The sequence below is a fragment of the Pipra filicauda genome, unplaced genomic scaffold (assembly GCF_003945595.2).
Source record: "Pipra filicauda isolate LSUMZ 115617 unplaced genomic scaffold, ASM394559v2 scaffold39_size4671491_pilon, whole genome shotgun sequence".
NCBI classification, from domain to species: domain Eukaryota; kingdom Metazoa; phylum Chordata; class Aves; order Passeriformes; family Pipridae; genus Pipra; species Pipra filicauda.
The window spans coordinates 1,323,226-1,339,385 of record NW_024104531.1 but is presented as its reverse complement, the minus strand read 5'-3'; the positions used below and the strand labels follow the sequence as shown (position 1 = coordinate 1,339,385).

The 16,160-nt window shown below is 35.0% G+C and overlaps 1 protein-coding gene across 8 annotated transcripts in view; it reads left to right on the top strand.

The window, feature by feature from the left end:
* PIBF1 (progesterone immunomodulatory binding factor 1) overlaps positions 1 to 16,160 on the top strand; it is a 113,900-nt gene that overhangs the window by 63,911 nt on the left and 33,829 nt on the right. For 6 of the 8 annotated variants that reach the window (XM_039385178.1, XM_039385177.1, XM_039385175.1 and 3 more), the window contains 4 exons: positions 4,185 to 4,350; positions 7,438 to 7,588; positions 11,611 to 11,701; positions 15,872 to 16,022. In XM_039385178.1, coding sequence (XP_039241112.1) covers positions 4,185 to 4,350; positions 7,438 to 7,588; positions 11,611 to 11,701; positions 15,872 to 16,022 — 559 coding nt within the window. The remainder of the gene's footprint in view (positions 1 to 4,184; positions 4,351 to 7,437; positions 7,589 to 11,610; positions 11,702 to 15,871; positions 16,023 to 16,160) is intronic. The other 2 variants (XM_039385180.1, XM_039385181.1) reach the window with 1 other exon arrangement.

Sequence of the window (16,160 nt, the reverse complement as noted above, 5' to 3'; positions counted from 1 at the left end):
AGGACATGTTGGGACTGGAATTAGGTTTGCAATAGGTTAGGGAGGAAATGTCTGTAGCATTTGGGCTGTGTTGCAAATTTGGCACTGAAACAAAGCACAGACATTTGTACAAATAGAAGAGTATATTCTAATTATTTTAAAAATCTTAAATCTGGAACTGACTCATCTGTGGACTTTGGATGATTTCAAAACTTACAGGGTTTTCTTAATATTTTTAAACTTGCAAATAATTTCTAAAATATATCCCAAAAAACTTCAGGTTGGTATAATCAGGTTTGCAAAATTAGAAAGGGTTGGTGTTTTGTATCATGTTGGTAGGACTTCCTTTGGAAGACATATTATTTGTATTTGCTTGGCATTCTTTCTTATTAGTACGCTTAACATTAGGATTTGCTGCTTCTGGGATGCTTCATTTTACAAATTTATTGTCTTCTAATGTACTTCATTGTTCAATTACCTTTTTGAGTACTGCTGTACATCTCGGGTTTTGTAAATGGGGTAGACAATGGTAAAAAAGAGTCTATTTCAGTTAGTTAAAAACATTACAGCTGCTATCCCATTTAAGAAGTTGGAAATGCTAAGTGAATCTCACTTTATACATATATGATAGAAATCTTTGATTATCAATATTAGGTTAGGCTGTGCTGATGTGTTTTGTGGTTCCTCCATTCAAAAAAACCAGTTGGTTGCCATACTTTCTTCTGTATACACACTGCATGATTTTACCATGAAATCTTTCCGTTTGCTCTCATTTTATGCAGATTTTGATGAATTATTATTTCATTATCCACTGTTTGCAAAAACAAACTCCTCTGATTTGAAAAATCTTTAAACCATCCTTACAAACCAGAGTGTAAGTCCCTCTCTGAGTACTCCATCTTCTACTTTACTCTAGAAATAACTTTTTTTATAACCATTGTGTCTCTGCGTTAGCACACTTCAGGCATCATTGACTGGTCAGCCTAATGGCACAGAGACATAATGAAGCTGGAACCTCATTCTAGATGATTCTTACGTATGTTTTTTCTTTTCCATTCTTTTTCATTGGCTCAATCTGTAATTTCCCTTTCATTCTCAACCCTCATTCTTCTGTGAGATTAAAATCTCTACTCTTTCATTATATCAAGTTTGCTAAAATTTCTTGATGGAGAAAAATCCTGCAGACCCACATTCCACAGGGTTTTATTCCGTAATAGTAGTATTAAAGCATAGGGTGGTTTTGTTTTCTTTTGTTTTCCCTTAGAGACCATCTAGGCAGATGAAGGAATGTGTTTCAGCACACTGTGTTACATGACTCTATACACACATGCACACACACTTGTGCTGAAATAGTAGCCAAGAAACCAGAGATAGATACTATCTGGCCAGGTAAAAGCAAATATGACAAAGAAACTCTGAATGGTGCTACGGTGGAGGAGTTACTAGTCCGATCAACAGTGTAGTAAAGTCAAAAGAAAACTGACCCTTTGTAACCTTGTCAGTACAAAACAGATCACGCACATGTAAGCTGCTTCAAATTTCCAAAACAAAGCAGAAAAAAAATAAATTTCTGAAGTTACTGTTCATGACTGAGTTGAGAAGCATGCTCTGGAAACACCCAGTTGATTAAGTAGAATCATCAGAGAGCTACAGACTTCTCTGGAAAGTATAGAAAATAGATACAGAGAAGTACCTACTTCTGCTTTGCGTAAGTTTATGTTTGTTTCCGGTGTGGAAGCTCAGTACAGCACAAATCATTGAACCTCAGACTAATCCAAGGTCTGAAGCTGTGGACAGTAAGGTATTGTTTGTGTTGAGGTGGAAGGTGCAAATTTGTTGTTTAGAGTCGATAAATATGACTAGTAATTAAATAAATTTGTGGGTTTCACTGCAGTGTTGGCTGGATGGCATGTATCCTCGTGAAGACTTACTCATTTTGGAACAAAGCATTCTTCCCAGGATTGTAAACAATGTGTATACCAGAAAAGATTTAGTATCATGTCTGCAGCCAGTCATGTACAAAATATGGAGAATTCAAAAGTACTGAATTTTTTTTTGTATCATAAAATGAAAATAGGAACATACAGTCAGGAAGGAGTGATGAAATACTTAAATTATCAGCACTTGAAAAGCGTCCCCAAACAAAAATGACAGTAGTAGTCGATATCTAGATAGGTAACTGGCACTTAGCAGTTTGAGTGCAGTAACACTGAGAACAAATGTCTTACTATTGAAAAAGAAAATTGTTTTTAAAAGAAAAACCTTTTCATGAGCTCAGTAAGCAGAACTTCCAATCTCAGCCTGTGTGGGAACAATCTCATTCATGCGTTGGACTGTTTACACATACACAGATGTCTTCAGAGTGATTATCAGGGGCATCATAATGGCACCTGTTTGTTCTATTCAAGTTAACTCCAGTGAAAATTGCTTCCTCTTTGTGCCTTAGAAACATTCCTACATCTGAAATCCTCAGGGAAAATATCTGAAGTAATCCCCTTGTTTTTGTTAAACACTCTCAATCCCACCTAAAGATAAGGTGCTAAATAGAATGGAATTGTGTTGCAACTGCAATTTGACAAATGGCAACTAACATAACAGCCATGCTGGGTTAGAGTAAAGGTTCATCTGGCAATCTAACCATTTGTTGTTAAGTGGCTTCGGTGTGAGAAGTACCATCTTCCACTTACTAGTTATCAAAGGATTTCTCTGCCGCAAGTTGTTCAGTGTTCTCTTGAGAAAGTGTTAATTTTTAGCATCCCCAGCATCTTATGGTAAGGAATTTCACAGCTTTCATGTATGAATAGCAACTTATATTTGTTTACATTCTGCCTCATTAGTTGGTTTCTCATTCATCTATTCGAAAATACAGTCGACTCCTATTTTCGTTCTCCATGCTGCTCATGATGTTACAGGCTTCCTATTTTTTCCTTTTCCCTCTCTTTTCCAAACTGTAGAGTCCTAGCTTGCTGAAGTAATTTATTCCACACAGTGCGATTGTGTAAGTGTGCAATGTTGCTGGTTGTCAAAGGCAGTCCTAACTACCCTTCTCTGATGCTTTGCCCGCTCTATTCCTTGTGAGGTGAAGTACTAGGATGGTTGTCAGCACTCAGTAATGCAGGCAGCGACATGGAATTGCAAAGTGACACAGTGACTTCTGTATTTTCTCTATTGCTTTTACAGTAATTCCCAAAATGCTAGTTTTGAGCATTATTTAAAACTGAACCAAAGTTTTAATGGATTTATCTATTATAATCCCAAGATCTCAGTCATGGATGAAAACAGTCAGTTAGGAGTTCATCACTCTATGTAGATGGTTAGGAGCATTTTTAAAACCTGTGATTTACTTTGCATATATCTCCTTTAATTTCATATCTTATTTAATGCTAAGATTCATGAGGTTTTCTGCTGTTCTTCACCTCACCCTAATTTTCTACAGTCCAATGATTTAGTATTCTATCAGCAAACCTTTTTATACCTCGTTTTTGAGATTGTCTGTTAAGTAGAGTGAATGAGTAAAATAGATGAAGTCCATTTCTGAGTAGAATATTATTTATCTGTCACTTAAAATTATGTTGTAGTGATTTTCTCAAAGTTATACTTCATTTTTACTGTTTTTTGAAGGACCTGTGGTTCTGAGTGACTGTGGAAATTAATACACCATTGTGGTCTGACAGTTCTTCATGTCTTTGGGTGCAGGAAAAAGCAGTGTAGCTGATATTCATGATATCCCAAGGGATGCACCATTGATATCACTGATGCCTAATACCACTTCTCCCTATCACATGTAACACATGGTGCTAAAGAGAGGAAATATTTCCTTAGTATCTCTCCCAGGAAAAGACTTCACTACATGCATTTGTGTGCCAAGAAACAGATTCACATTGATCTAACATTTTTAAAAATAAGAAAAATAAGGTATACTGTGAGGTCATTGTCATTTGATTATTAACTACATATTTAGGAAAGCCATAGACTGAGTTTTTCATACATTGTGTGTTGCACTGTCATTATAATATTGAATTTTCCTAATGATGTTTCAAATACAGGTTACAATAGTTACATAGATAACCATACTAATACCTATGAAACTTTCAAAATACTGTATTGGTTCTTGAAATTTATACCTGCAGTGAACAGAACTAGCATATATTCTGTGTTTGCTTATTTTTGAATCATTAAAACTTATTTTTTCATTTTCCTTTCAGGTACAGACAAATGCAGCTTGGCACAGAAAGCAAAGTAGCTGAACTTCTTCACCAAAGTAAGTTAAAGTCCTTTGAAACTGAACATGTTCAACTCCTGCAACAAGAAACAGCTAAGAATCTTTCACAGTGCCAAATGGAATGTGAGAAATATCAGAGAAAGCTGGAGGTATGTTATATAAAGAGACATTTTATCGGGCATTATGTAGTTGTTTTCAATTAGAATTTAAAATGGAAAAGTTTGGGGGGAAAGTAACAAAGAACGTAACATGGATGAGTTAGTATCTCCACCAAATTCTGCTGAGGTAAGATTGAACGACAAAGCTTATTAAGTTTCATCACTTTAGTGGAGAATAAGACTTCGGAGAGAGGAAGAAGGCAAAACAATGTCTCATGGAGAGATGTTGAAGAGAGTGCATCATTCATGTGAGGTATATATATATATATCTGCTTGTATCACAAAGCTGCTTATGTCAGTCTATGTGATAATTGTAGGGAAAGAAGACAGTTTCACCAGATCAGTTACGGTGAATTCAGTATCATTATTTAAAACTAGGATCTGTAATAGTGCTGTTGCATAATAAAATACTTTTTATTGATATGCAATTCTGGAACAAATTTTTACAACTAAAAAAAGTGAAAGAGAGCATGGTGTATACAGAATTGAAAAGACCTAACCTTGCTACTCCTAACATGGTAGGTTGACCTTGGTTGGGTGCCAGACACCCATCCAGCCACTCTCGTTCCTCTTCCTGAAGAGAATGGGGCTGAGGTAAATAAGTCTAATAAGTCTATAAAGTACATGGGTTGGTATAAAGATAGGGAGATCACTTACCAGTTACCATCATGGACAAAACAGATTTGACCTGGGGAAAACTAATTTCACTTATTACCAATTGACACACATTTAGATGATGGGAAACAAAGACAAAAACTGAAACATCTTTCCCCACTCCATTCTCTTATGTGTTAACTTTTCTCCATTTCTGACTCTTGTACCTCCCTGTCCCACAGCACTGCAGGGAGGGATGGGAAATGGGGGTTTGAGTCAGTCCTTAACAGCTCTTCTCCATGGTTCTTTCTCCTCACACTTTTATCCTGCTCTAGTGTGGATCCTCTGGGCTGCTTTTTCCTTCAGGAGAAAATCTCGTACTTGGGCTCTCCAGAGGTTGCAGTGCCTTTGGGGCATGTCCGCCTGCTCCAGCCTGGGGTCCTCATGGACTGTAGTGTGGACATCTGCTTCGGTGTGCTTTCGTGGTCTGCAGGAGGGCAACCTGCTTCACCGTGGGCTGCAAGGCAACCTCTGCTCTGGCACATGGAGCCCCTCCTTCCCTCACCTTAGTGTCAGCACCATGGATATTTCTCACATTTTTTCCTTCACTCCTCACTGCCATGCAGTGTTTTTGTCCTTAATTAAATACAGTTTCCTGGAGGTGCCACCGCTTTGGCTGAGAGGCACAATCTGGGCACCTGCACCCACAACGCACCTATTTACATAGACCTGAATGACTGCTTATCTCTACAAGCTTAGAATTTATTATCTTTCAAACATGTACTTCCAAAAATGTATCATATCCTGTTCGCTTGTTTTAGTCTTGGAAATGTGAGTATTCCGCAGAGAAAACTTACTTTAAAACAATATTTCTTTACCTGTCCACAGTTAGTCCCAAAATCGTATCATGGAGTCCAGTTTGTGAGATTTAAATGAGATTGTCAGTGTATGTTTAAATCAAATATCAGGGCAGAAACTGGAAGGGTAGAAGAAAGTGCCAGCAATGGCAGCCTTTGTTTTTTGGAAAAGGATGCCAATCTTCAGGTCCCAGGAACTATAGAGTGGAAACAGAGAGTTTTAGATAGACTGTAATTTCTTGTTTTGTCTGTATTGGGACATTCAGATACTGGCTGATGGGGTTGGTTGTGGTCACAAGCACTGCAAATGCCAGTTTTGCTAGACTTAGAGGTTGCTAAACAGAGTTTTAATTGCACAGACATGTGAAACTTGGAGAATGTAGTTCAATTTGAGTTATATTTTCATTTTTTTTGTGGATATTTATTTGATGTAATTATAACTTGAATATTTGACTTTCAATTCCACTAACACTTTTGGCACTTCTTTTTCTCTTTAGACAGACACTTTTCAACCAGTACTCTTTCATGAAGAAATGTTCTTGCAGAACTTAAATATTTGATGTCTGAAGTTTTTTCTTTTGTTCCTTATGATTGAATTCTCTTAGGGTTTTTTATTTCCTTTCTTAAATATAACATTTATGTACTAAGGTTTTTTCCTTACCTTTCTTCTAGGATACTAATCTTTATTCATAATGTGGTCACTAGTGTCTTGTGGCTCAACTACAGCTGGTTTGTGAACTAACTCTTGCTTTTATTTGGAGCGTAGAGTAGTTTCTCTTGCTAACTAGGAAACAGATTGTTTATATGCTGCCGAGCCTTAACCTGTACATTTACTTCTTCTGTGACACTAGGCTGATCTTTTTATATTCTGGTGGCTTGTTTCTCTAAGCATTTTGCATTCTTTAGTGGTGTTGACAGTGAATCTGGTATTACTGCTGTGTACACTATTCATATATTTCTGTATCTCAAGATCTGTATTCACTTGTCATTCTGAATGTGTGTGATTTTTACTTAGGAAACTAGTATTAAATTTAGCTGCAGTACCCACTTGGTTATTACATTACCTGTTTTGGTGGGATTTTTCTGCAAAGCATGTAGATTACTACTTTACTTCTCAAGAATTTGCTTATTCCAGTTTGTTGTATATTTATGTGGTCAGTGTTGTTTCCTATTATAAAGCACTCTATCAAACTTTAGTTATTATACAGGCCTTCATAACTTTTACTTTTGAACATGAGGGTTTTTGTTTAAAAGAATTGATAAACTGAAATCTGAATCCCGTTAAAGCAACAAAAATAATTGCATTTACGCTATTCTGACTGCTGTGTGTGAATTTTTTTAGTTGTTACCTTGATTTTCCTAACTTTAAAATTCTTGCATCTTTTTCAGTGATTCTTAGTTATGCCTTTGGAGATAGGCATAAGTGATATGACCCGAGACTGTAATCTGCAAAATCATATAATTGAAAAAATAACTGTTTTTTAAAGTATTTTAATCTTTTCTGTGCAAAACTTACATGAAATATTTAATATCCTACTGCTATGCATTTTACATGTGTTGTATTTTGCCACTTTCAAAAGTAACTGTAATGCTGAATCTCTGGTATTTTCATTATTCATTCTCATAGGTGCTTACGAAGGAATTTTATAGTCTTCAGGCTTCTAGTGAAACACGCATTATTGAGCTTCAAACACAGAATTCGGAGTTTCAAGCAAGACTAGATACTTACGAAAAACTTGAAAAAGAGCTCGATGAGATAATATTGCAAACAGCAGAAAGTAAGTTCTGTAACGAGTTATACTCTGTCTGGGGGTGTTTCTGGCATTATGACAAGATTTCTTATTTCTCATGGCACTTGGAAAGTAATACAGTGCCTGTCATTGTCCTTCCTTATGCCTGACAAGACAGTAATTATTTTGATGAAAATGTTAATGACAGGTTTCTAAATGTATCTGTAAATGTGTATCAAACATCCATATGTCTAAGTTTGTGTTTATTAAAAATCATCTCAGTATTCTGTCATTTCTCTTTTCCTTAATCTGATAATTCATTATAATTGGATATGGTTTTTAGGATTCTGCTGTTATTTATTTTAAATATTAGGAAACCCTCTTTCTTGACAGACAAATATAGGTTTCATAATACATGATTAATGTGAATTCTTTAATTAACTGGAAGGGGAGGAAAATTCTTCCATGTGTTGTATTAATAATAATTGGATATTAACTACTTGTTTGTTGCAGCTAAGTCTGTATTGAGTACTAAACCATGGATTAAATTCATACCTTATTAGTCTTGAACATATTTGTGTCTGATTGGCAAAAATAAAAATGTCTGTTCCCAAACACAGCAAAATTTCTGTAAAACCTCTATTGATTTGATTTTCGGCCTAAATGAGTCCACAAAGCAAGTAATTTCTAATTTGAAACTCTGACTCTAATCTTGAAGTCTTTTAGCCTGTTCGTAAATAGAGTACAATTCTAAACTAGAATAGAGTAAGATTCTAAACTAATTCAACTATCTTCTTATCCTTTTCTCTTTCTTTGCTCCTCAAAAAATATTCACAATTTGTAATGTGTTCCAGGTAGAAGATCGTTTCATAAACTTTATATGCAAAGAACAGTGTATATCAAAGTATGTATTACCAAGATGCAGTGATGTCACAGTATTTTTAGTAATTAGATTGCACATAGTTTATTAATTTTATACACTGCAGCTTGTACTTAGAATGGCCTGACTACCCAAAGGTTCCAGTCTGACCATAAGCACATTTGCTATATACATGTTTATATTTATTTGGTAACATGTTTTTGGAAGTGTATATAGAAACTTGTCTAAAGAGTATTTATGTATTAATAAAGAATTTTTGGATCTTACCTTCATTTTTTCCAAGGAGAGGATAGAGTTCAGAAAGCTGGTTTTTGTTCACTGGTTTACATTTTCTTATGCATCTTAGGATGGCATTAAAGATTTTACAGAACTAAATCATTCTTAACTTCTTAAGTATCTATTTTAATTACAATTTACGGTCTATGCTACAATACGACTTTGAGAAATAAAAGTTTCCAAATTAACTGCTCTCTTAAAATATAATGACTTCATTTTCTGATTTCATTGGAGAAAAAAAGGCATTATGGTTTAATATTATTTTGATTTACTTTTTATTTAATAATGAACTTTCTATTATTATAGTGTACTTGATATAGAAAGTTAGGATTAATACTACTACTAGTACTAAGACTAGTATCTGAGGGAAAACTGAAGAAAAAAAGTATTTTTTTTTTAAAAACACTTTGAAGGGGAAGACAGATATACTTCCTCCTGTGTCTCAAATTATGTCCTGATATTTACATGTCAAAAATAACTAAAGGTAGAAAAATAGTTGAAAGGAAATATTTTTCAAGTTGAATATATGATGGAAAAACTTTAGTCTGTCTTCTGGGGAATATAATTTAGACTGAGGAAGACAGTGTGGAAGACAGTTTTAACTTTCTATGAATTTTAGCGATAATAAGGATTAGTCTTCAGTCCTGTGGTCACTTCTTTATATTTAAATAGCATATAATATTTTTTTCTTTCTCTTGAGTCATAAAGCCTCCACTGTTTTACAATATGGGGGGATGCCAGTGGAGGATGGGTTCTCTGGACTTTTTAATAAACCGTGTGTTTGCACATGTGAGGTGGCTTTTGTCATATAATATATAAATGATATATATTATTATATATATTATAAATAATAAATATATAAACTTTTTAATTTTTCCTTTGGAAAATGTGCATGTGGAAGAGATCACTGAATTTGTACTGTGAGTAACCCATCATTATGCCTCACTTTTTTAATACTGAAATGATATGAAACAGACTATTCAGGAAACTATCAAGAATTTATATACCCACTTCTTATAGCGTCTGAGTGGTTTCCACATGAATAACAAAAGTAAACTTTCTTGGCATTTATCTAGTCTTCCTTTTCAGGGTAAAATCTTCACTCTAGCGTTTTTTTGTTGTAGACTAGTTGTTTGATTTTTTCTTGCTTCCATGGTTAGTATCTTCCTAAGAAAAAGGACAAACCTATCTATATCCTCACAATGGCACTTTTTTGCCAAGTAGCGTATAAAACTGTTGTTAATAAGTGTCCGCTAACTTGTAAAATGTATGTTTTCCATCACGCAGTCAGGTGGAGAACCTGAAATGTCAGAAGAGAAGCACACGCTGATACAGAACATTACCTTGACTTGATACCTACAACATTTCAATTTTTTTGTGCTTGTTTTCATGATCTGACATTTACTGAACACTTCTGACAGATATGAATTTACAGGGCAGGATCTCACTGATGTTTTTCTGCAACATGCAACACTGAATTTGTAATCAAAAAGAAGGGTATTGACAAAGGCAAGCTAAATTACTTTTATGTTTTCCTGAACCATAAGTGTTTAACAGCACTGGAGAGTTCCCTGTCATATTTAAAACAGCCCTGAAGTTCTGGTGCATTTGTAATGCCACATTAGTAAGCTTTTTCTGTCATACTTACTGGAATTTCTGTATTGTTTTTCACGTAACTAGATATGTGACTTATCATAAATGCTCTACTAGAGGCTTTTATCTTTCTTCAATGTGTTTTAAGAATCCTTTTTTAAAATAGCATTACGAGGGTATTAGGCAAGTGAGGACAGAAGCTATAGCATTGTGCAAGTTGTTGAGAAGTGAAGGTATTTCTGATTTTGAGGTACTTGAGCTTAGGAAAGATGAGTCAGATAGGACTCTTATGTCATTTCCTCAATTTGTTTCTCCTGTTCCCAAGTATTTGATTCATCAAAGCTGTTGTGTGCTGCCTGGGCTGGTGTTCACTTGTCCTCCCTCCTTCTCTCCTGCCACTCCCCTTTTCTCATGGTCCCCCTTTACCCCTCTTCACTGTCCCCATCTCTTTGCCCCTGCCTTTAACTCACACACACACTTCTTTTTTTCTTTCTTTTTTTTTTTTTCTGGCCCACTTCATCTTACAGGAGAGAGGAAACCTGAATTTCACAAGCTGAAATATGAAAATCTGTACATATTTTAATCTTGCTGCAATTGGGATTTCTTTTCAAAGCAATTGTAATGTGTTTAAATTCCTTAGAAATGCATTTTCAAAAATCAATCATCTTTGGAGGCAGAGATTATTTTTTATATTTTTACTTTGCATAAACATAAGAATCTCCTTCTTGCCCTTCTCTGAAGATGTTTATGACGTTTGTTTTCCTCAAATGTGGTGAAATTTCTGATCACCACAGTCTTTCAAAAATAATAGTTAGCAGCCTCACAGTGACATCAGCTTCCTCAGCAACATCAGATGTGTCCCTTCTGGTCCCATGGGCTTTGTTATGTCCTGTCACCTTAAACACTTCCTAATTTTATCTTCCTCTACATCCTCATATATGCACAGAAAATTAATTCTTTAGAAAAAAAACTTAGTCTAATCCTCTACTGCTGAATTGAACTTATACTACTAGTATGTATTTTATGACCATACCAATAATATGAATATTCAAAGCCCCTGAACTCCTTTTCTTTTCTTTCTTATTGCATGTCTTATGTTAATCATAAAAATAAAAAGTGCTGTAAGAAATTAAAGTATAGCACTGTATTAATGTTATTTGTGAACAAAATTGTTCCATTTAAGTCCAGAAGCCTATACCAACTGAAAATTTAGCTTCTAGAAAAATATTTTTGTATGTGTAGAGTTATAAATAGAATTGCTTAGAAGTTTATAAGTTCTGGCACTGTTTTTCAACAGTACCTTTTTGCAATTTTTTTTCAGTGGAAGATGAATTTGAGGCTGAAAGGGTTCTCTTCTCATATGGATATGGTGCTAATGTTCCTACAACAGCCAAAAGACGACTAAAGCAAAGGTAAAGAAAAGCACCTCCTGAATTTACTTATTCAGGATAAACTAAATGAAGATAAGTGCGTTATATTTTTCTCTTGGAATCCATCCAGTTTGATTAACATAAGGAGGTTTTTTAATTACATAAGTATATGGGAATAGATTGAGGACTAAGACCTGTTAATGTGGTTGATGCATATGAATGAGCGTATACATGTTTTTCTAAGTCTTTTTAAGATCTCTTTTCGTTGACTTTCAGAAAGATTAATTTTAATCGTATAAAACTAAGCAGCTGTAAAAACAGGTTAGTTACATTCTTTACATTTATATAATAGGAAATATATTACTAATACTGTAAAGGTTATTGTATTTAATGGTAAGAAAAACACGTATGTCAGGAAATTAGGAAAGACAAGTTTTCAGAACATCACTATTTCATCTTTATGACTACAGGATCTGATTCCACTTACATTTTTTCTGTTTGCACTGATTAGGCCAATTTGATAATTTGATCAATAGATTAAAATGACTTGTAGGTGAATAACATACCTCTTGCTCATACTCGTTTTTAAATAATAAATTTATATTATGCATTGCCTTTAAGAAATAATACTAACATTTGAATGACTCATTGTGAACCCATGTGTTGTGGCTATGACTCACTTCTCCCAGGCAACTAGCAATAGGACAAGAGGAAATTACCTCAAGCTATGCCATGGGAGGTTCAAGTTGGACAATTTCTCCATAGAAGGGGTTGTTGAGCATTGGAACAGACTGCCCAGGAAGGTGGTGGAGTCACCATCCCAAGAAGGATTCAAGAAATGACTGGATGTGGTACTTAGTGCCATGGTCTAGTTGACAATGTGGTGTTCAGTCATAGGTTGGACTGGATCTTGGGGGTCTTTTCCAACTTTAATGATTCTATGAATGTGGATTTATTCATAATACTTTTAGACTGTGACCACAGTAAAAGCCTCTGCTGTTGTTCAAAATTAGGATGGTAGTTCTCCTAGGATGAGGCTTATTCCACATGATCCAAGTACGCCTACAATTGCTCAAGTGCAGGAAAGTCAGCTGCATAATTGTGCTAGTGGTAGGTTTTGACCAAAATGAGAAACTCCACCATCGTTGGTGGGCACACCAAGAAGAGTATAAAGACAAGGTGAACATACACCATAGATTCACAGTGTACATTTCTATCATTCAGAAGGTTTAATTGCAGTTTTTGTAATTTATAGCTGTTTTTTTACTGCAAGTATTATGTTATTTAGTTGGGTTTGTCTTTTTAACCCTCACCTTCTCCATGACAAAGAATATTTAATGTCAAAAGTTACTAATGAGAATTAAGGGCAAATGATGGTCTGTTCATATTTTCAGCAAAGATTTATGGGCCACCTACTATTTCTTCTGCCCTATATATTTGTTTTCAAATGTTGTCGATATGATTTTATGTAGTACTTAACTTAAACATGGCTTAATTTGCTCTTTTAAGCCTCTTCAGATTGTTTCCTTGTAAGATTTCTCTTTACACTGCATAAAAACGAAGAAGAAGAAAAGAACAGGGGTGTGGGGTGTGGAAAAAAAACTTCCATAACCCTGTTGTAGGTCTGGTTTAGGAGACTGTTGAGAGTCCTATAGTATCGTTTCCTAAAAGTTCAGTTTCTTCCTCCTTTGTCAATAGTTTGGGAACTTCTCTGAGTTTCAGCCTATATCCTTGTTTTTCCCCACCTTATTAGATTCAGTTTAGATTATTTACATATATAAGAATTGTGCTAAATCACTGCTGAATACTGAATCTGATGATCAGTAGGCCAGGATTTCAGATATGCTTGGAAGACACTTTCTGAGCTTAGAAGTGGCTCTGTCATTCAGAATGTCATTGTTCCAAAAGGCATTGGCTAATAAAATTGATTTAATCCTTCATAATGATGTTGGACACTTCATAGACTATCTTTTAAAATTAAAAAAGCCATAGAAGTCTGTGTATGGTTTACCTGCTGTTTTGATTCAAGGAAAACTGCCATGCAGAAAATGTGTGTGTTGCCTTTGGCTCCCAGAGTTTTTAAGCAAAGACTCTGTGACATAAGTTTCTATGTTTAGAACCATTAAAGAAACACAGATAAGTTTTCTGCTCTCTAGGATTGCTCTGGAGTCCACTACCTGCTCTTTAGTCCCTGATATATGGGATCCTAAATGAGAGGCTCTTTTAAGTTCGCATCATGCACTTCAGTTTCTGAAACTTTGTACAAAACCTGCATTTTCAAGCATAGGGCATTGTGGGGTCTGTACTTCTTTGCCTACTTGCCAATAACAACTATTTCATTACTTTGGACATAGGCACTATACACCCATAGTACTAAACTAAACATCCTTGGGAACACTCTGAAGCATCAAGACCAAATGGCATGTAGTATCCCATTTCCATAAAACTAAATTCTCATTGTGGGTTAAGCTGCACGTGAACGACGCATTGGCAATGATTTGCTTGCCCATGCTAACTTCTCACCCATGCCTAGGAACTGCTTGGGAGAGTGCAAATGAGAAAATGCAGAGTATTACCAGGGTGACTCTAGTGGTTTGCTTACAATAAATTATCACATTCTCGAGCACTGCATAATTTTCTAGTATAGTTATAATAAAAGGTTTCCAGAATAAGATGTCTTTGCAGATCAGTCCCTTTATGCCTTTGCTTTAAATTAAAACTAGTCAAAAAATGTATCAATGAGTATGCTTGAAAGGCGTATTTGTGTTATCCTTAAATACTTGCAAATTCAGGTCAAGTTCACTGAATAGTTGTAGCTGGAAAAATTAAGATGGGCTGCATTCCTAAAGTTGCCATGGGAAGGTATCCAAGTTTTCCCTTACACTCTAATAGCTACTAGTCAAAGAAGTGGTTCATTTCTCTTTTGTGCTAGATGAGATCTTCACACATATCTCATATCTCCTAAACAAAAATCTAAATAACCAGTTAGGAGAATTAACTTATGTTTTTCTCAGTTACTGTTTACACAGCCTAATGCTCCTTGGAGGAGGAACTGAGAGAACCAACCTCATGGTAAAAGCTATTGAAAATTGCAGGTAGTTCCTCTCACAATAGGCAAAAGTAAAAGATTTCTACATGAAAGGGTAGGTTTATAACACAGATGAAGAATACTAAGACTTCTTCCAAATCTAAAAGTGTATTCCATTTTACTGAGGAGGAGGTGGAAGTTATGACTGGTCAAATTTTCAGAGAAACCTTGTGCACTCAACTAGCTTTACGCAGTGTAAGCCTCAGCTTAAGGGTAAATATAATCTACCTATCAGTCTGCTTTAGACCAGTTATCCTCTCATAAATTCCGTATTATTGTCAAGAACTGGTTGTGGAGTTATTCAAGAACCCTCTGGATGCAATCCCGTGCAATGTGCTCTGGGATGACCCTGCTTGAGCGGGGAGGTTGGACCAAGTGACCCACTGTGGTCCCTTCCATGTCCTTCTGTGATACTGTGATTAATAATAGTTTGGAAGACTAGGTTAGATGTCTGGAAGGAGGCTCTGCAATTGCATATTGAATCTGCCTATGGATCTGTGCTGTTAAATTGATGATAAACTCTTGATTTTGGACATGAAGTGTGCAAGAGATCGAGGATCTTATTTTTAACTAGGTTGTTAAGTGTCCCAATAACCCTTTCTCTTCAAGGTAATATGCGACTGTATATAAGAGTTTATTTTAAAAAAGTGGCAATAACGTTTAATTATTTAGCATATTAAATGTCAGACAAAACAATTTTGCTTCTGTTTTGAAAATGATAAAATACTACATTTTTCAGTGTTCCGCTATGAAATGTATATTGATGTGTGTTTTTTTTAACTGTTATTTAAGGAGAAGCCTGTTATAGTGATTCTATAAAGTTGCTAAAAAGTAAATACTCATAATTAGATGAAGCATTTTGACAGTATTGCTGCAACTGTATAGTACGGAAAAATTATATAGGTAATTACTTTGTATAAAATACTACAATTGGCATAACTGTGGAGATGCTATTTCAGTGCTTTTAAATTTTATAATATTTTCATTGTTTTTCTAAATTTGACCATGCAGCATGTTTAACTATGTAGTTGATATATATTAGTATTTAAGCATTGGTGAGAAATTAAGGCAATCAAGTTCTGCAATATGATGTGAGAATTTCTTTTACCTATTTTGGAAAATAGGCCTAAGTTGGGAAAAGTTCAACTTGAGCTTGATTTTTATTGGTACAGTGTTCACTTGGCAAGAAGATTACTGCAACTAGAAAAGCAAAACTCATTGCTTGTAAAAGATCTGGAACATCAGAAGGAACAAGTAACACAGATTTCACAAGAGGTAAATTACTGCTACACAAAAATTCAAATCAGTAGAAACTCTAAATATTGCAGAACAACTGTTCATGAAATGAAATGTTTATTATCTATTTGATGTAAAAAAATGGCCTCCTAATTAACCAAAGCTCTATGATAAAAG